At 55.8% G+C, this 19,927-nt stretch overlaps 1 protein-coding gene and 2 long non-coding RNA genes across 5 annotated transcripts in view; 1 reads left to right on the forward strand and 2 right to left on the reverse strand.

Annotated features, from left to right (window-relative positions):
* Positions 1 to 332: 332 nt before the first annotated feature.
* LOC118552231 (uncharacterized) lies at positions 333 to 5,001 on the reverse strand. Its single transcript, XR_004925419.2, has 3 exons — positions 4,868 to 5,001; positions 4,029 to 4,205; positions 333 to 658 (listed from the first exon to the last, which is right to left on the reverse strand). It is a non-coding gene; the product is annotated as an uncharacterized LOC118552231 (long non-coding RNA).
* LOC144382421 (uncharacterized) lies at positions 4,055 to 4,962 on the forward strand. Its single transcript, XR_013449355.1, has 2 exons — positions 4,055 to 4,113; positions 4,605 to 4,962. It is a non-coding gene; the product is annotated as an uncharacterized LOC144382421 (long non-coding RNA).
* Positions 5,002 to 15,456: 10,455 nt separating the features above from the next.
* NFAM1 (NFAT activating protein with ITAM motif 1) overlaps positions 15,457 to 19,927 on the reverse strand; it is a 41,590-nt gene continuing 37,119 nt past the window's right edge. For all 3 annotated transcript variants that reach the window (XM_078076698.1, XM_078076696.1, XM_078076697.1), the window contains exons 5-6: positions 18,079 to 18,165; positions 15,457 to 16,701 (exon numbers count right to left, since the gene is read on the reverse strand). In XM_078076698.1, coding sequence (XP_077932824.1) covers positions 16,642 to 16,701; positions 18,079 to 18,165 — 147 coding nt within the window. In that variant the 3' untranslated portion in view covers positions 15,457 to 16,641. The remainder of the gene's footprint in view (positions 16,702 to 18,078; positions 18,166 to 19,927) is intronic.

Consider the following 19,927-nt stretch of genomic DNA (forward strand, 5'->3'; position numbering starts at 1 on the left):
TCTGCCCTGCCGAAGGGACACTGAAAAGCAGGCTTAACTGCATCCTCTTTACAGTTTCCCAGCCAGAAAAACCAGCAGAGGGAAATACAGTGTTTGCAGACCAGGTCAGGTCCAAGGTCACTCCATAAAAATGGATTCCTGGAAAAACATAAACCAGCAATTTACCCCGTGAATTTTATTGGCCTCAAAACCAAAAAAACAAAACAAAACAAAAAAAACACCCAAACAAACAAAAAAACTACCCCATTTGAATAACGAAGGGAGATAAACCATTCCCAGTTCCTCTTTTATTAGTGAATAAGGACACACAAAAACTCAACCGAAAGCGAACATGCAGCATCAGGTCTGATTTATTAGACGCTTTCATTTCACAAAAACCAGCATTTCTATTAAAATAGGATGAAATCCAAAAGATCTGTTTGCTTAAAAAAAAAAAAACAAAAAACTGTCTTTAATACAGGACAAGGCTTAGTTTTATTTTTTGTTTTTTTTTAAACAAAGCTCACATTCTCCTGACTTCACGCCTGTTACTACAGCCAGAGGGAAACTGATTTCAGAATCCATCTGATATGTCGGATTTCTTTGTGGCATCTACTTCATCGCTCAGCAGCCAGCCATGATGTCATAAGCCCATCAGATTTCCGGTAGGGGGGAAACGCTGGGGAATTGGAAAGAATGGATGTTTCTTACCCGTCAGGAAAGGGGGAGGGGGGGAAGGGGCTGGGTGTGTTTGGGAGGTGGGGAGACAGGAGGCAGGCTCAGTGTTTGTGATATTTAATGTCAGGCAGAAACCTGAAAAATCCAGCCACCCAGATGTTTTCTAAATATCCAGATGTCTGGCACTGAGCAGACCACGCTCCCCCCCGCCCACCTCCCATCCCAAGAGGCACCCGACGTTTCAGCTTTGACCTCAGGTTTACAGCGAGGGCATGCTGCCAGGAGCCCTACATCCTCAAGGCTGCCCACCCTCGGGGTTGGGAATTTTTTTCTAAATCTTTACACATGGATGACAGGAGTAACTAGGTCCAGATTTTTAAAAGCTGTTGAAGCAGTGATTTGAAAAGTTCAGTCCCTGGAATTAGCTTCCACAGAATACACTGTATAAGCCAAAAGGGAGGAAAGAGATCCCCTAGCCAACACTCACACAAACATATGTGACTCTTAAGCCATAGGGCTTAAAAACCCAAAACAAAACCAGTGAGTCTGAGAATCGAGGACTCCAGACTGACACCGAGAAGCGATGAGCCCTCCTCCCCCAGGAGCACGCTTCCCCCAAATCAGAAAAACACCAAACAGCTTTGTTCTTCCTGACAAAGCCCCTCGCTTCCAAGGAACAGACAGTACCAACAAAAGCACAGGGTAGAACTAATTTACACTGAGGCTCGGGGCTTCAAGGAGTCATAAAGTACAGAAATGGCTTTGCCGGGGAAGCTGCCTCTCTACAGCTAGCAATGGGGACCCCCTGGCCTGGGGGAGTCCCACAGGCCACAGACAGAGTGGCGTTCAGGCTTCCAGGCACACACGCCCACTGAGGCCACCACCGAGGCCTGTGACATCACGGCTAATTGCTCCTGAAAATGAGCCAAGAACTGCAGGTCCCTGGGGCCCAAACCCTGCGGCTTTGGCTTCGTAGGGAGCCAGGAGGAGAAGCAGCCGGGAGGGGGGCCATCTCCAATTAGAACCGAGCGCTTGGATAATGAAAAAGAGGGTGGCCAAGGGGAGGGTGTCTGGCAGAGGGCTGGAGGAGGTGAGTGGGGGCTCAGGGATGGAGCGGGGGGGGGGGGGGGCTCTGTGGCCTCATCTCCTAGAACAACCTCTATGCTTTTCAGATGGGGAAATTGAGGGCCAGGAGTGGCTGAGTGGCCCGCCCAAGGTCACCAGGCTAATTAGCAGGACAGCCTGTACCAGGGAACAGAAAACACAGGCCTGGCATTGCACAGCTCTTCCCTGAACGTTATCTAATTTAATCCGCACAACACCCTGTGAGGGAAGGATTATCATTAACCTCAGTTACCGGAGGAGCCAATGGAGGCGCAGAGAGGTTAAGTAATTTGCCCAAGGTCACACAGCTTGTCATTAGCAGAACTCGGCCTGAACCTCTGAGTTTCACCAACTCCAAATCCAGTGCTCTTTCTGCTGGGTGGGGGTGGGGGGGGGAGGCGGTTAAGGTTTAACTGGGAGCAGTGAATCTGATTTAAATACATATTTAAAATGCTGGTGATCCCCACAGAACAGAAGGACGTAAATCATTGCAAATTAATTTTTTAAAGCAATTCCAGTCCGGAGGGCTGGCTGGCTGGCTGGGTGGGTGGGGAGGCCGCTTTTATTCGGTCCCTGCCAGAGCCTGAATAAAGCATGCAGACATTCTCTCTAGCCGTGCATGGAGGCAACTCCCTGAAGTGGAGGGGGGGGGGGGCGGCTAAAAGCTTTGTTGGGCATCTGTGAGAGCATAATCTGCCACAGGAAAGGTGCCAGGCACACAGGTCTGACAGAGCCAGGGGAGGGAGAAATTCACTTAGCGTGGAAACTACGAAAAATAAGAAGAGTCGATCCTTCGAAGCCTGAGTCCTACTTTCCAGCCAGGAGTTTCAGTGAACGGTGGGGAACCCGGGCAGCTATCTGTGGCCCAGAGGCCTGACTCTGGGTCAGACAGGTGCCGCCCAGGGTCCTGTCCCCTCCAGATTGGGGGAGGAGCGCGGGAGGCCACGCAGTTACTATGGCCCTGTGCCCTGGCCATCCTGGGGACCCTGCTGGCCACCACCTTCTCCAGAGTAGCATTTGAAGGAAACCAAGCCTCCCAGAGCTGGGACAGAGGTTGGACTGAGGACTAGGTTGGTCTGAGCCCAGAGAACAGGACAGGCACCTGTCCTCAGGCCTCCCCCTCTGCAGGTCCCTTCTCTTCCACTGGAACAGCCTTGGAGCTTCAGTGGGCCATCTGTGCCAGGCCTCTCCTTGCTCTCTTCCTCACTAGGCCTGCTGGTTTCTTTTACTTTATTTCAGTGAACTGCAAATGGGGTGTGGAGCCCAGGACTCAGTCCAGGGAAGGAGAGAGAAAAGTTTCTGCCATCTGAATGCCCGACCTGGCTGAGCAGCTTGTGTTTTTCTGGGGAAATTCTACCCATCCTTTATTCGATTTGTCTACTATCTACCCAAAAGAGATTCGGGTCCTGCCTTCATGACGCATTTGATGGAGGGAAACAAACATTAACCCAATAATGACACAAAAATGTCCATGGAAGGAATGGTCCCCAGACTATGACAGCCTGTCAACAGGGGAAGTGTCAGGTCAGCGAGGTCAGGGAAGGCTTCCTGGAGGAGGTGATTGGGGCCCAAAGGTTAAGGAGCCGTGAATCCCTCTGACTCACTGTCACCTCTCCAGAGAAGCCTTTCCTCACCCAAGCTTGCTTCCCATTCCCATGCCCCATTCCCTTCTGGACTATTATTCATCATCTGTGTCCCTGCACTGGTGTGGAAGTCCCAGACTAGGTCTGCCTTGTTCACCACTGAGTTGCTTGTGCCTGGGATGTTTGATGACTACTTTTTGATCAAAAAAATACACAACATGTGCAAAGGACTTGTGGTGCAGGAATCAGAGAGCCCAGGAGGGTGTAGGAGTAAGAATGGGGGCAAAAGTCACAGCCAGCAGTGATGGGACTGGGCCACTCCAAGAGCCTCCCTGGATGTGCAGCTATCTCTTCCCTCCTCTGGACTCCCTTAAGCCTTCCCCCTGTGGCAGAAACTGGGTTTGGGGGTCTTCCTTCTCCTACAGGAGACTGTCACACAGGTACTCCCTCCCACTTGATCTGCCCCAGGCACGGCACCCCTGGGGATCAGGTAGGCGGGGACTAGCATCACCTGCCCAATAGGCTTCCTCCCCACCACTGCCTTCCCTCCTCCATTCATTCCCTCACCTGGTGCTGAAGGGTCCCCCAAAGCCACAGCGGGCGGCAGATCCAGGAGTCCCAACCCCACCCCCAAGTCCCATCTGCACACACACACCCCCCCCACTACCACGCCTTTCTCCTCACTGAGGCGGAAGTGACAGGAGAGAAGGAGCTCGGCTCCGAGCTCGGACCAGACCGGGTTTGAGTCCCCTCAGCGTGTGTCGTGTCGGTAAGCTGGCCTCTGCCCCTCAGATTCCTCCCAGGTGAACTGGAGAGACCCCGGGCTCCAGCGGGCACAGCGCGGGCGCTTCGGGAACCTGTCTGAAAGGGCGAAGTCAATCTCCTCTCGTTTCCCTCCCGCGCTCGGTTCAGCTACTCCCTCCCCCCCGCCCCCCTTCCCCACCCCGAGGCGGCAGCTGGGGCTGGGGCGCGGGGGTCCCGCACGGCGCCGGCGGGCGGCGAGCTGCGGACACTCTCCGGCCGCGCGCCCCGGGCCCGGCGCCGCGCCTCGCTCTGCGCCCGGCCCCCGGCGCGCCCGCCCCGCGCACTCCGGCAAACTTTCCGCGGCCGCCCCCCGCGCGCGTCTACACCGCCCGGCGGCCCTGCGGCGCTCCCCCCGCCCCACGCGGCGCTGCAGGGTGCCTCGGTCAGAGTCCGCGTCTCCACGGTCTCACTGCCGCGAGTTACGCGGGCTGCCGTGACTACCTCGGGATTTCGCAGGCGCCTCGGCCGGACCGACTGCCCCCGTCTACACCGCCACGGCAGCCCCCGGGTCCCTGAAGACTCCTCGGCTCAGGGGCCGCGCGTCCACGTCGCCTCCGAGATGCCCCAGCTCCCGGACCGCGTCTCCACCGCTCAAGGCTCACGAGGCTCAGAGCGCGACCCAGGACGCAGACCCTGCGACAGCCGCTTAGTGAGCGGGATGGTGCCGCGATTTCCCCCGGTGCCCCCGCGCCCCGCGAAGCCGGCCGGGGGTTGCTTACCTTGCCCGCGCCCTCACGCTCCTGTCCTGGCGGTGCGGTCCCTTTCATACATTTTGCAATATTGTCGACAGCGAAAGAAAATATTATAAATCCTCTCCCGGTCACGTGGCTGTCCCCCAATCTCCCCGCTTTCCTCTCTTTTCGGCCTTTGAGACAATACTCGGCCCCAGCGGCCGGCCGCTGGCCAGGGCGCTCCAGGCAGGCGCTGCTGGCCGCGGCGGGGCGGGGCCTGGGCGGGCGGGGGCGGGGCCGGGGCGGGCCGGGGCGGGCCGGGGCGGGGCGCGCGGGCTCCAGCAGCCCTCCCGCGGGAAGCCGGGGCCCTGCTACAAGCGCTCCTGTACCAGCTCTGATTGGTCGGCCGGCCGGCGACGCTGAGGCCTGATTGGCTGAGATGAAGAAGCGGCTCAGGCAGTGGGGTGGGGGTTGCGGGTTTCATTCTTTGCCTTTTCTTTCCTGGGGCCGCCGCTGCTCTTTTGGGCCCTCCTGAGATCCGCAGCCTTTTCATCGCTGCTTCCGTGCACCCCATCATAACAACCACCCGAGTATAACTGCAATTCTTTGCCCTTGGCGACCAAATAGGTAGCACCCTGAGGTCGGGAAACTGGGTTTGTGATGCTCACCCGTGTATCCCCCAGGGCCTGGAACACAGGATGTGCTCAAAATGTTGTTGATTGAATTAATGGGAAATGCGCATACAGGTTTTTGGAGCTATCTTTAAGGCTGGTAACATCCCTAGAAAATGGTATTATTATTCTGTTTCAAGAATGGGGAGACTGACGTGCAGAGAAATGCTGTCACCTGGGGAGTGATGGCTGAGCTGATACTGGGACATGCTTACATCACTGGACCTCAGATCTCTACACAGCGATGCACTGTGGAGTGTCAGGGCCTCAGTTTCCCATCTGTCAAAAGATTAGATTGATCAGAGGAGAAAGTGGTTTGGAAGGTTATTTCAGTGAATATGCTGTAGGTAGCACTGTGCTTGGCAGTGTGAATGAGACATCTCTAGCCTCCATGTTAAATTCTGGGTCCTCTCCTTTCCTGGCACCCCTTCCCCCACAAATCACAGGGGATGTTAAAAGCACTCTGGTCAAACCATCTTACCCATCTCTGAGGGTTTGGGGGCATGTGGGAGGATTTTTCTGTGGGGAGCCACAGGGAAACTAACTTGAGCAGGCATGCTATTCTGGGGGGAGGGGAGTCCTTGGGAAACCCCACTCCATCCCAAACTGGTCCTTTTTTTTTTTTTTTTTCTTAAAGTAGGCTCCATGCCCAGCATGGAGCCCAACTGTGGGGCTTGAACTCATGACCCTGAGATCAAGACCTGAGCTGAGATCAAGAGTCAGGCATTTAACTGACTGAGCCACCCAGGTGTCCCCCCCCCCCCCAGGCTGGTCCTTTTGATTGAAGGGCAGTCTCTGAGAGGGGATGGAGGAGAAGGTTTCCTCTGATAAAAGAGGGTGTAGGAGCTGTTCGTGGAGTTGGGTGAGAGCATTAATTGACCAGAGAAATGCTACCTAAGATCCTGGATGGCCAGGTTCAGGCATGCAGAGGAGCTGGCTTGGAGGCACAGGGAGTTCTCCCTGTGTCTCTGTCTTCACAGGCCCCCTTATAAGGACACCAGTCATTGGATTAGGGCCCACGCTAGTCCAGTATGACCTCATCTCAACTTCATTACATCCACAAAGGCCCTATTTCCAAATCAGGTTACATTCACAGGTTAGGATTTCAACATCTCGTTTTGGGGGACACAATTCAGCCTGCAACAAGGCTCAATGAAGAAAGAACATTCTGGTCAGAGGGGAACAGCAACAGCAGATTATCCTCCTAGTGCCCACTGCTTTCTGGGGTCTTATCTTCAGCTCCCCTCAGTTCCTGGTACCTGGCAGCTGCTTCTTCTGAGTCAGGAGCGAGCTGATCCTCTGATACGAGGCTTTCTCAAGCCTCTCTTTCCAGCAGAGCCCGGCCTGCCTGTCCCCCCTCTTCCTGCCTGCCTGGTCCCCACCCCCATCCACATCTCACATATGAGATGGACAAGGACAATAAAAGCTGTTTCACAAGCAGGTGGTGATTAATCGCCAAGTTAATTAAAGAGGCAGTAATTACACTCAGATTTCAGAGGAAGGAGTGATGTCTTGGGCAGGGATGGGTGGTCAGCCTCGGTCTCCCTGAAGAGGTGGGGCTGGAAGACAGAAGGGATTTGAAAAGACAGGAAGAAAAAGCAAGTAACATTTTTAACAAGTGGGTACTTCAACCATAGCTGTAATGTTTTATTTGACAGAGTTAGGTGGCGGGCTCAGACGTTAATCTCATCTCTGTACTTTTCTGTGTCTTTGAAATATTTCATTAACAATAACAACAACAAAAAATGGCAGGGGGGGTTAAGTTTGGGATTTACAGACGGCCTCAAATACCACTGTGTCCCACTTTACACAACGGAGAGGGCCTTAAAATTATGTGTAAATCGAATCCCGTTTGCCCACCCAGTACATCTTAACATCAGCAATGCTCGATCTTCATTTCTGATTGATTTTCCCTGGCAGAGGCGCAGAATTCTTTGCTTTAAGTGTTAGGCTCTCTCTGTCAAGTAGTTAATGACCTATAAAGCACTTAAAATGTACTGGAGGAGATGCTATTTGGAGGCACCCCGTGGTGTACCCTCTTCTATTGTCAGTAATCACCCCTCATTTATTTGCTCTTATTGGTTTAGAATTTGCTATCGGGTTTCCCTAAAACGAAGCCCATCAGGAAAGATCCAATTCCATATGGGCCTAGATGGGTGCTGGGGTTGGTACCCTGAGGCAGCAGCAGCAGATGAGGGAAAGGGCCTTTCCCTAAGAGCCCTTGACCATGGGTGCACTGGTCACCTCTTGGCACACCTTCCCTGACTATCTCCGCAGCTATGGCCACCACAGCCTTCCCAGTTTCTGCTCACCATGTGTCTGCTGCCTCAACCTGTCCCCTGAGTCCTGATCCATTCTTTTGGCTGCCTTTAGGACACCTCCTCCTGGTTGCTGCCCGGATTCCTCCCTACATTGGTGCTCCACTCCTGTACTTCTGGAAACTTCAGTTTCCTCCTCTGCCATGCCCCAGAGCCGGTGCCTACTCTTGGGCAACTGGAAGATGACACCAGCCTGGCAATGTCAGTGCTGGGAGTGAGAGAAGAGGTCCAAGGTTGGCGTAAACACAGAGCAGCGACAGAACCTCCAGGGTCGGAGCTGTGAGGAGCAACCACAAGGAGCACAGAGCAGGGAGGAGCCACTGACCAGGGGGCCTGGGAGGCTGAATAGGCCTTTCTTTGTTTCTTTTTTTTTTTTTAAAGATTTTATTTATTTATTTGACAGAGAAAGAGATAGTGAGAGCAGGAACACAAGCAAGGGGAGTGGGAGAGGGAGAAGCAGGCTTCCCGCAGAGCAGGGAGCCCCATGTGGGGCTCGATCCCAAGAACCCGGGATCACGACCCGAGCCGAAGGCAGACGCCCAACGACTGAGCCACCCAGGTGCCCCTGAATAGGCCTTTCTAGAAGGGAAAGCATATTAGTTTTCTACGGCTGCTATAACCAGTTACCACAGACTCAGTGGCTTAAAACAGTGCACATTTATTCTCTAAGAGTTCTGAAAGCCAGAAATTCAAAATCAGTTTCACCAGGCTGAAACTAAGGGGTTGGCAGGGCCACGCTCCTTCCAGATCTTTGAGGATAATCTGCCCATTACCCTTTCCAGCTCTAGAGCTGCATTCCTTGGCTCATGGCCCCTTCCTCCATCCTCCTCCAAAGTTGACAAGGTAGTAACTTTAAATCTCTCTACTTCCATCCTCATATTGCTTTCTGCCCTCCATCTATAATCCCTCTTATAAGAACACTTGCGGATTGTAAAAACCAGGATAATCTCCTCATTTTAAAATCCTTAATCACATCCGCAGAGTCTTTGCCATATAAGATGGCATTTATGGGTTCCAGGAATTAGCATGTGGACATCTCAGGGAGGCCCACTGCTCAGCCTATGGCAGAAGGCAACTGAGCAAAGAGGTTCAGATCACGGGCTCTGAAGTCACTTCTGGGGCCTGAATTCAGCCTTACCACTTGCCCCCTGTGTGGACTTGGGCAAGTTGCTACATCTCTCTGATACTCTGTTTCCTCAGCTATAAAATGGAAACAGTGCCTAGCTCCAGAAGAGAACATAGTAGGCATGTAAGTACACAGTAGGCAGAGAGAACTCCATGAGCCAGAGCCTGGAAGGACCCTTGTGTAAGAGGGAGGGAGGAAGGGCAGGACGGGGGGCAGGGCAGGCCGGGCTGGAGGGCTGGAGGGCGGTGGACTTGGGCACCGCCCCAGGGAAGTGTGTGCATGTGTGTGTGTGTGTGTGTGTGTGTGCGCATGTGTGAGCACAAGCGCATGATGTGTGCTCTGTGCTCTGTCCTGCAGGTCATGAACAGGGGACACAGAAAGTGTTTAAACAGGGCAGTTTTGGGTTTTGTTTTGTCTTATTAAGATATAATTCACATATCATGAAATTCACCATTTTAAAGCGTATACAATTCAGTGGCTTTTAGCATATTCACAAGGTTGTAGAACCATTACCATTATCCCATTCTAGAACATTGTCATCATCCCATAAAGAAACCCCATACCCATTAGCAGCCATTCCCCCTCCTCCAAGGCAGGGCTGGGTTTTTTTGGAGCATCTTAAAGTTCTCGGCAATCTCCCACTCCAGGCTTGAACCCAGGGAGAAGACAGAGGTGCCCTGCAGCACTGAGCTGTGGGGTGGGAGCACCAGCCATGGGACCAGGCCAGCCTGGGATTGTCTCTCTCCTCAGCCTCTCCCAGCTTCCTCACTGTATCCCGGGAGGCAGGGTAACCCAGCACAAGGCTGAGGAGGGCCAAGGTGTAGGAGCTCAGGGCTCACTTTGTATCAGCACAGTTACCATTTTTATTTCTGGACCTGGTCACTCGGTTCCAGAGTCTCCTTCCCTGCCCCCTGGGACTTGCCCCTGGCCAGAATTTTCCTAACAGGTCAAGGGGGCAGCTCTCCTGGCTTCACTCCCAATACACAGCAATTGAGGGCTCCTGCCCACAGGAGGCAGTCGGCCATGAGGCTGATGGAGGCAGGTGGGAGGCATTTGACGCTGAGTCCAGAGAGGTCAGAGAAGAGGGCCTTTTTAAGGCCTGAGCAGCCCTGAGTCTCCCCTACCAATCCAGCCATTGTCTGGATGGTTCTGACCTGGCCAGAAGATAAGAACCCACAAGGGGCTTCTTCAGGGCTCCCACGCTGCACCATGCCATGGGATCAGTGCTGCTGGCTGCTCAGAGGATCCCAGGTCCTGCATGGTCAGGGCTGTCTGGCTTAGCCTAGAGGCAGCTGAGGCAGGAGGAACGGCCATCTGGTGAGGCGAGGGACAGTGGTCAGAACATTGCTGAGCCGGCTAAAGCATCCCCTGGCAGTGACAAGGGCTTCTGGGATCAATTAGCAGAACCACCCTAACAGGGCTCGCAGCCCCTGATGCAAGCTCCACAGGCACGTGTCATCGATCGGAGCCTCTGACAGCTTTGGGAGCCGGGAGGTGAAGCCAGAGGCCGCTGCTCGCTCTCGCTCTCAGCTCTCGCCTTTCTCTTTCTCATGTGCCTGGGCCTCCAACCATTCCACACGGAGCCTGCCCCCTCCCGTCTGCAGCGCCGGTGCCAGACTTCCAGACCCTGCACGTTCATGGCCTCACCTCTCCTGGTACGGATGGAGCACCATATCTGTTTCCATTGTCACCTATATAAAATGGATCACGTGCTAGAGATCACTTTCTGGAAACTGGAAAATAAAATCATTCTTCCTCTTTCAGTAAGAACGGGCACTAAATCGCCAGCAAAGGAAAAAGTTCACTCATTCTTTAAACAAATGGCTCTTGAGCCCCTCATATGAGTCAAGCACAAGGAGAAACACACAGCATCTTCGCCATGCTCAGGAAGTTCGGAGTCTGCTGGGGGAGATGGCTGTGTGTGAACCGATTCAACTCAAGGAGGTCGGAGCAGTGAGAAATGGATGAACTGCTTGGTGGGGGAGGAGGGTTGAAGGAAGGCCTCATAGAGGAAGTGGCATTTGAGCAGGAATTCCTCAGGCAAGGAATGGGGTGAAGGGCCTTGGGACAGAGAAAATGGGAGGAGCACAAGTTCAGAGGTGGTGAGCTTGGCATCTTGGTGAACTGCAGCTGTGGGTGGGAGCATGGATGGGGCTTGGGGTGCCTGGGCCAGTGGGAGCTGGTCAGAAACAAGCCTGATGGACTCCATGAGGACAGAAGCATCTGTCTTTTATCCCAGTCTCAGCACCGGCACTGGCACAAAGTTGGAGCTGGACGAGTGTTAAAAGAATGAAGGGGTTGTAAGACCCCTAAGTACAGGGCTGAGGAGTCAAGGTTCCACCCTGTGGATGGTGGAAGCCACTGTGAGGTTTTGCACAGGGTGTGAGGTAGGGGTCCAGCTTCATCCTTTCGCATGGGAATGTCCATATCTCCCAGCCCTAAAAAGATTGTTTTTGCCCCTATTGCATTATCTTGGCCCCTTTGTTGAAATGAATAAATGTGAAGGACTACAGGGTTTTGAGAGGGGAGAGGCATGGTCAGCTTTGTGCTATTGAAAGATCAGTTTGGTGGCAGAGACTGGGAAGGGACGGAAGGAGAAGGGGTTGAAGGGAGACTAGATGGGTGGGCTGGACCCAGGAAGGAGGGGGAATTGGGGAGAACAGCTGTCCCCTGATCAGCCTGGGGCTCCTGTAGGGAGCTGTGCCCTGAACCGAGGCCACGAGCTCAGCCAGCCTGGGCCACCCAGGCCTGCCTGTGGACTCACCAGGGAATCAGAATGGGGTGGGCGAAGGGGCACAGAGAAAAAACCTGTGCTCCTCAGCCCCTCAAGGTCCACAGAGTGGTAAACTTAAATCCTCTCCAGATACAGCCATTGGAAGGAGGTTTTCAGGTAACGAGAGGGTTGTAAATGCAAAACATTGCCAATTACAGCAGCATTATCCCGGATTAGAAAGCTTCCAAGAGGCGGCTCACACCTCTAGGCATGTTGTGCCCGGAAATTTCCAGGGGAGGCTAGGGATCCAAATGTCTAGGCTGCCTGAAGCCAGGCCCCACAGTGTGTGCTGTCTGCTGGGTGGGCCCAGCTCCACCAACCTCTACAGACCTGCCTTCATTTCCACCCCCAAGATAGACCGACTGTGGGGAAGAAGGACCCCTGCCCCACCCCCCTACAATTCTGAGCAATGTAAGGCTAACAGTGTATCTTTGGCAGAAATTTGTCCCTTCAAGGACTTCCCCAGCCCTGGGGGCACTGAGTCTATCTAAGACACTTTGTGCAAACCCCTCCCCGCTTCATCTGACCCATGGAGTCCGAAAGACCACACACGGTGAAAGCAGCCCAGTGCTGCCCTTTCTGGGCTATATGACCTTCAGCCCCTCTCTCTCAATCATAGTTTCTGCTTTGGTAAGTTGGGGAGACAAGCCCCCCACCAACACTTTGCAGGGTGTTTTCAGGATTAAATGAGAGAGTGCAGATAGAAGCCTTGAAGAACGGAAACAGTACACACTCCATGCGTGACTACTTGGCGGTGTCTGCTAAAATAGTAAATGTCCACACCCTGGGCCCCGGCGAGTCCTTTTCGTCATTTCCCACGGAGAGAGTTCTGCAAATTATGTCCAAGGATATTCCCTACAGCACCTTCTGTGAGGCTGGAAATTGTAAACAACCGAAAAGGCCATTTATAGGGCCCTGGTTAAATTAGGATCCATGGGTACTGTGAAATCCTTTGCTGTAATTAAGGAGTCTGGCAGCTTCTGTGCGCTGTCACCGGCAGATCCCCACCACGTGGGGCTGCATGAACAAAGCAAGCACAAACAACACCTACAGAATGATCCCATTTAAGCTTTCAGAACCCCGCACAAGCACTATAAATTGTCTATGTTCAGATATATGCATATATGTATGTGGATGCAATGAAAACAGCCTGAAAAAAAAAACCACACCCCGATGACCCAGGGGTCGCCCCGGGAGGGGCCTGGGATGGAGGCTGCGACTGGCAGGAGCATCAGAGGGAATTTTACCGTCTGTGTAGCCCGCTTAGATAAACACACACAAAATGCCGAGAGCAGAGAGTAAGGGCCTGACCGGCTGGTGGTCAAGACTCACAGGCCGAAATTAGGACCGCAGGTCAAGGAAGGAGCCTAGTAAGGAAGGGGGCCCAGCGCCTCCTGCTCGTGCCCCCGACTCGTGGAGTCTGAATCTGGGTGTGAGGAAGCCCCTCAGGTGGGTAAGTGATGTCCCCTGGCCTTGTCAGCCTGGCTGGGCTGGGGCCACGGCCCACCTCTCCTGGGTGAGCGGTCTGCCAAGGAAACTATTGAGCTACATAAAAATCCATCCTGGAAATCCCAGAGGCATCCTTAGAATGAGTGCGCCTTTAAATTAGAATGTTAAAAAAAAAAAAAAAAGGCAGATTTGCCCGTAGCTTGATTTCAGGCTACTGAGGGCTGGTGGCCAAAACGCAGTGGCTGTGCTGGGCCGTGGCCCCCAGGCCATGGTCCCGCAGTACTGGCTGTGAGGGGGAACCCCAGCCCCACCGAGGTTCTGTGTGGAACCGCACGTGTTCCCATGGAAACTCTGCTTCGCAGAATCCTCTGGAAATTGTTGCTGAGGAGGGGCCGCCGCTTCCCACACCTATTTTGTGTTCCTGGGTTTGGTTTCCAGGGATGATTTTTCTCAAGCAAGCACCAAGAGGAGCAGGGGCAGAGCGGGGCGGGGCTGGAGGCTGAAGCCAGAGGGAAGGGGCAGCGCGGGCCATTGCTGAGTGGCTGCCCCAGAGAGGCCTTCGGAGGTGGAGAGTGTCAGGAGTAGCTGAACCGTTTCAGACGGCCCGAGGCTCTGCAGGGGGTGACCTGGGAGGGCAGGCAGGCAGGCTCTGCTGAGAGCCAGTAGGAAATCCCTGTCAGAGCCAGGCAGGCCAGATTGAGACCCTGATGGGCCCGACTGCCCTCTGAAGGGGTGCCTTGGGGCAGGGTCTGGGTGGGAAGAAGCGGTGCCCGGGGCCTGGCCCTCAGGGGTGGGGGGGCAAAGGGGGGGGCTTCTGCCCACCCTAGGCCCGGGATCCACCCTCGGGATGCTGCCATCCACCCTTCGGGTCTGAGGCTCCCCTCACCCGGGTCTGACCTGTTCCCCCTCAGATCCCCCTCCCTGTGGGGGTGACAGAGCCTGGGACCCCATCCCCGGAGGGACGCCTGCTCCTTGTTTAGCGGACCCCCCTCCACACTGTTCTGCGATGGCCTGTTTTTCCTGGAGGATGAGTGGAGAGGAAAACGCACACCCTCTGAGCCTCTGTAGGAGCAGAGTTCCCCATCTGTCCTCTCTGAACCACACTGAGTGGTCTTGTCACTGCAGCCGAGGCTCAGGAGGTCATGGCTGCTGGGAGGTGGAGCTGGGGTTCAAGAGAGGCCAGCAGCCACCCAGCCCCAAGGGGCTCCCAAGTACGGTTCTTCCCTCCTCCGCCCGTTCAGAGTCCAGAGTCCACACTAGCCTGCCCTCAAGGAGTTCAATTGGAAGCCCTCTCTGTCCCCTCCTCCTCCCTTACTACCACCCGCACCCCCTGCAGGAATCTGCCACCCCTTGCCCCTGCACCAGCCCATCGGGCTCTCAGTCCTGCAGGTGAAGGGACAGGTGCTGTCTTCCTTGCTCCACACTGGGAGTCCCAGGATATTCTTACCCCACCCTTCCACCTTGACCCTCCTCCTCCTCCCTGCCTCTCTGCCTGCTCCTTGGAGACCTCAGCACCCTCCCAGTCTTGCCCCCAACCAGACTCGGCCACTATGTTGACAATGGCTGTGTGTAGAGAAGGGGGACAGGTTGGTTCTGAAGGGCCTCACAGGCCATGGGGAGGAGCTAGCATTTTGTTCCCAGTGAGGTGGGAACTGTGGAGCACGAGGAGGGATGTGATCCCATGCAGGTTTTTTTTTTTTTTTAAGTTTTTTTTTTTTTTAAGATTTTTATTTATTTCAGAGGGAGAGAGAGAGAGCATGAGCAGGGAGGAGGGGCAGAGGCAGAGGGAGAAGCAGGCTTCCCGCCGAGCAGGGAGACTGACGGGGGGGCGGGCGGAGGGCCTCAATCCCAGGACCCTGGGATCATGACCTGAGCCGAAGGCAGACGCTTAGCTGGCTGAGCTACCCAGGTGCCCGCAGGTTTTTTTTTTTTAAGATTTATTTATTTATTTGAGAGAGAGAGCGAGTGCATGGGAGAAGGGCAGAGGGAGAGGGAGAGAGAAACTTTAGCAGACTCCATGCTGAATGTACAGCCCAATGGGGGGCTTGATCCCACGACCCTGAGATCATGACCTGAGCCGAAACCAAGAGTCAGACGCTTAACCGCTTAACCGACTACGCCACCCAGGCGCCCTGATCCCATAAATGTTTTATCTGGATGCCCACAAACTGGTGGCCTGGTACTGCTCAGGGCCAGAGTCGGGGCCCGTCATTGTCCCTGGACATGTTTTGTGCGCAAGGGCCCCTCAAGGACCTCTGGGGCAGCCTGGGGGTGGGAGGGAGGATTTTACAAATGAGATAGTAGAAAGCAGCAGGGATGGGGGAGAGCAGGGGAGGGAAGGAGCAGAGCCCCACAGCCTGGGTGATTCCCCACCCTCAGCCCGTCTGCCTGTGAAATGGGTTCCAGCAGGGCTGCTGAGAGGGAGAAATGAGCACTTGAAGCCGCAGAAATGGCCCTGTTCAAGCATCGAGGGGCCGCCGTCTGCCTAGGGCCTGAGCTCCAGCAACACCAAGGAGCCTTCCACCGGTTGGAGGCGCCCCAGGCACCGAGCCCTGCAGCTAGATTGTGTGAGGAGGAGGGGTCCTCAAAGCCCTGGGCCAGGCGCACAAGGCCGACCAAGAGAGGAGGGGGCTGGGGTCCAGGTAGGCCAGACTGGGGCTCTGGGGGCCTGGGCCTGGGGGGGGGGAAGGAGGAGCAGCTGAGGCCTGGAGGACGGCGGCAGAGGTCACAAAGCAGTGAGCGCAGATGGCCAGGCTGATGGGAAACAACCTTGGGGTTCTTGTTGGGGGATGGAGAGCTTCAGGAGGTTCAGCCCGTTAGCTCAGCGTCTCCCCATTCCCTGCCCCAAACATGCCAGATCTCCTCCCTTGCCCTCCAGTTTCCAGGCCCCCAGCCTGATGTCCTCCACTCAGCCACCTCCCTGGCCCCTAGCTTCATCCTCGAGCCCAGCCCAGCCTCTGCACAGCTCCCTTCTCGCCCACAACCCCTGCCTGCCCCTCCCAGCCCCCTGCTCCACCTTGCATGGCTGCCTTGTGCCTTCGACCCAGCCGGGCAGGGGCCATTTTTGTAATTGTTCCTTTCTGTGCTCACAGCACTGACAAGGGCCCCTTGCCGGGAACCTCCTGAGGAGCTCGTGGCTGGTCTTACAGTCTGTGGTACAGGCTGGTGCCGAGAGAGCCTGTGGATCTTGAGAGAGTGAGGAGGGCTTGGGGAGGGGTGGTGTCCGAGAGAGCCCATGGAGACTGGAGGATGGGCTGGCAGGCTGAGGGAAGAGCCCGGGCAAAAGCCAGATGCAAGATGCTCAGTGGGTGTGGCTAGGGCACAGAATGGGGGGTAAGGGGCAGACCCAAGGCCGGGAACACCTTGAATGTGGGGGTAAGGTGATGGGGCGCCCCGGGGGCCTCGCTCCTGGTGTGGGGCCAGTCCTGTGGAGGGAGGGGCTGCCGTGGGGCCTTGGATCTATGGGCCAGTGGAGCTCGTTTGTCCTAGAGGTTTTCATAGACCATGTTAAATTCGCTGTCATCTGTAAATCCGTGCAGTTTCTCCTGGGAAAAGAAAGAAAAGAAAGAAGGAACGAAGGAACGAAGGAAGGAAGGAAGAAAGAGAAAAACAATAGGAAGAGAACAAAGTTGCACTAATTTAGTTTTAGTCAGAGGCCAACAGACAGCTCCCTGCACGGCTTTGACAGGGAGGCCTGTCCTTGTCCCCAAGGCCACCCCGCCAACCTCTTCTCCCTCTATTCCACCCACCTTGCTCCCTGCCCTCCAGCCCCTTGGGCCTCCCCACAAGCTCTTCCCTCTGTCTGGGGGGCTCCCCCACCCCCACCTGCTCCCCAACTACCTCCTACTCACCCTGCAGGGTTTGGCTCAGTGTCCCTGGGAGCCCCCTCCCCTAGCCCTAGTCGGGTGCCTCTCCGCAGCACACCCCTCACAGGGGGCTGCAAATGCCTCTGTTTGTTGGGTCAGCGCCTGTTCTTGCAGACCCGAGGCTCCCGGAGGGCAGGGCCACATCCAGCCGTCCTGGCCAGCCCCACAGGACTTGGCACAGGGCGGACACTGCCTAGGACGGCCCAGACATCCTTGGGGGTCTCAGCATGGGGAAGCCCTGTTTCCAGTCAGGGCCAAGTTCAGGCCTGAGTATAGAAAGGGCTTTGAGAAGAGGAGAGTCCACAATGTCATCCTGGGTCCCCTGGGCTGGGGAAGGCCAAGTACCAGCCCCCTCACTTCCTGACACCTCTTCCAAGGTGTCCGTGGACCCACCCACCAGCCGTGGGCTCCTGTGCCAGCTTGCTAACCCCTTGCACTTTATGGTGCCCGAAGCTCTGGTGCAGACATTACTTAAGCCGGAACTCATTTGAATTCAGGGCAGCTGGTTTTGCAGGAAAGTATCACTCATCCCCTTAACAGATGAGCAAACTGAGGTTCAAGAGGGAATCACGATCAGGGGATATGCCTTGGCCCCCATCATGATGAGAACAGAGGCCGGACCGGGCCAGCCCAGACTCTAGCTTCCACCTCTAGCCAGTGTCAGCCTGGGGACAGCTAGAAGCCTCACAACACCCCCTGCCTGGTTGGCCGGTGTAGACACTGCTCACCCTACAGAAGCGCCTACTGGTCCCAGGACATTTAACCTTCCTGGCAAATCTCTGAGCGGAGTGCAGTTACAGAGGGGCCTCAGGCTCGGAGGGGAGCCCCTTGGCTGGGGTTGCACAGCTAGGAAGGGACGGAGCAGGGTTTCAGACTCTCCAGTCCTCCTAACCGCTGGGCTGCCTGTCTAGAGGAGAGGGCTCGGACTCAGCCGCAGATGGCTCACTCCTGTGGTCCTATTTACCCCCATTTTACAGACGAGGAGAAGGGGCGGATGGAGTCAGAGGAGGAGGCAGGCATGCTGCCCGCCCCCCCCCGCCCCCCCGCCCCACATACCTGGGAGAGGAGGCTCTGGGTGGTCGGCAGGCTGCTGGCCTCGTTCTGGATGCAGGAGTAGATTTCAGTGTCTCTGTGCTGTAGGGCCTGTGGGAGAGGGCGAGGGTCAGAGGAAGGTGGACCGAGGGGCAGGGACACGGTCCCAGCAGCCAGGCCTCCCTGTTGATCACCCCTGCTGCGGGAGCCCAGGGAACAGTCGGAGCCCTCTGGGCCGCACGTCGCCCTGCCACGTCACGCAGCACCACACCACACCTTGGCACCTGCCCTCCTCTCTCGCAGAGCCACCTTGCCCTGTCCCTGCTCGTTCAAGGCAACTCCCCTCTGCGCCCCCTGTCGCCTGCCTCATACTGTCTCGAGGCTCTACTAGAGTCCTGTGCTCAGTCTGGGTGGGCCCTCTTCATCCTTCTACCTGGCAGCAAGAGGAAGAGCCCAGGCCCACTCCCACGGTCCCATTGTCCTTAGGCCCTCAGGAACCTGGCTGCCGCGTCCCCAGCCATGACACTGTGACCATGGCTCCAGTAGGACGGCCTCCTGGCATCTGTCCTCACTCCCGGGTCCAAAGCTCCTGCCCCTGTGAGGGTCCTGGCCACCCATCCTCCCCTCTAGGACTCCTTCGACAGCCCCACCTCAGCCTGTGCCCGCAGATGACTTAGGCACCCACTGGGGTCACACACCTCTCCCATCAAGCTGTACCTGGTTTGCCTCTGGGCCACCAAACTGACAGTTTGCTTGGCACATTCGGACAACGACCCCATACAAACTATGAGCTCCTTGCCCACCGGATTGCGTGTCTTGGGGCCACGCTCACTCTTGGCCCAGCTATGAGCAGCCTGATCAGAGGCCTCAGGAGGGTAGAAAGAACCAGGCTTTGAAATCAGACAAGACTAAGCTTAGCTCTCAGCTCTGACACCTGCCAGCCCAGGGCAGCCCCTGAACCTCTCTCCATCTCCCCATCTGTGAGATGGGAATAATCATATTTCTCTTGCAGGTTCGAAGCATGATTAAATGAGATACTGCTTGTGAAGGGCCCAGCTCAGGGCTTGGTAAATAGTAGGCGTTTAATAACTGCTGAATGATCATCAGTTGAATGATCGTCAAGGGGGAGCCTGATGCTTCCCTCCCCTCTCTGCGGTCACAGCCTGGACCCTCCTTCAGACTCTGTCGGGCACCCGGGTCCCGTGCGAGGAGCAAACGCCGTTCTTTGGAGTCGTCAGAGCAGAGCCACCAACAGCCTAAGCAAGAGGCAGGAACCTTCCCTTCCCGCGTGTACTTGTCATATGGATGCCGGCTGGTTGCCAAGGAGGTGGTTTCCCTGGCAACAGGCAAGCAGGGGTTGCCGAAGCAGGCTGGAGAGACAGGTGGTGCTCTGAGGCAAGGGGAGGGGGTGGGGAGGGGAGGAGGGAGGCGCTGAGAGGGAGCGATGCATGAAAACCCGTGTAATAAACCATTGGCGCTTGGGAGACCCTCACTTCAAGGGCATCACACACAGAGACGGCTCGGCAGCCCTGGGGATCAGTTCAAGGGGCCCTGAGTCAGAAAGAGGGTGGGTCTTGGGAGAGGGGCTTCTGACCTCCCTCCGGGTGGGGAAGGGAGCAGGACTGCCCTAAGGAGAAGCCCCATCTTCAGTAGAAGACAACGTCCAGGGCCTGCTCTGGCCTATCGGGTCTTCACGCCTGCCCAGCGTGCCAGCAAGCCGGGCACGCAGAATAGACATCCCGTTGCTCAGCAGCCCTGCGCCCCCACCCCCTGCCCACCTGGACCTGGAGACCTGTACAAGGCAGCCCCTCCAAACTGGACACGTCTGGTCACAGAGTGAAGGGAAGAAAGGGCCTCCTTGCTGACACCTCGG

The sequence above is a fragment of the Halichoerus grypus genome, chromosome 6 (assembly GCF_964656455.1).
Source record: "Halichoerus grypus chromosome 6, mHalGry1.hap1.1, whole genome shotgun sequence".
Taxonomy (NCBI): domain Eukaryota; kingdom Metazoa; phylum Chordata; class Mammalia; order Carnivora; family Phocidae; genus Halichoerus; species Halichoerus grypus.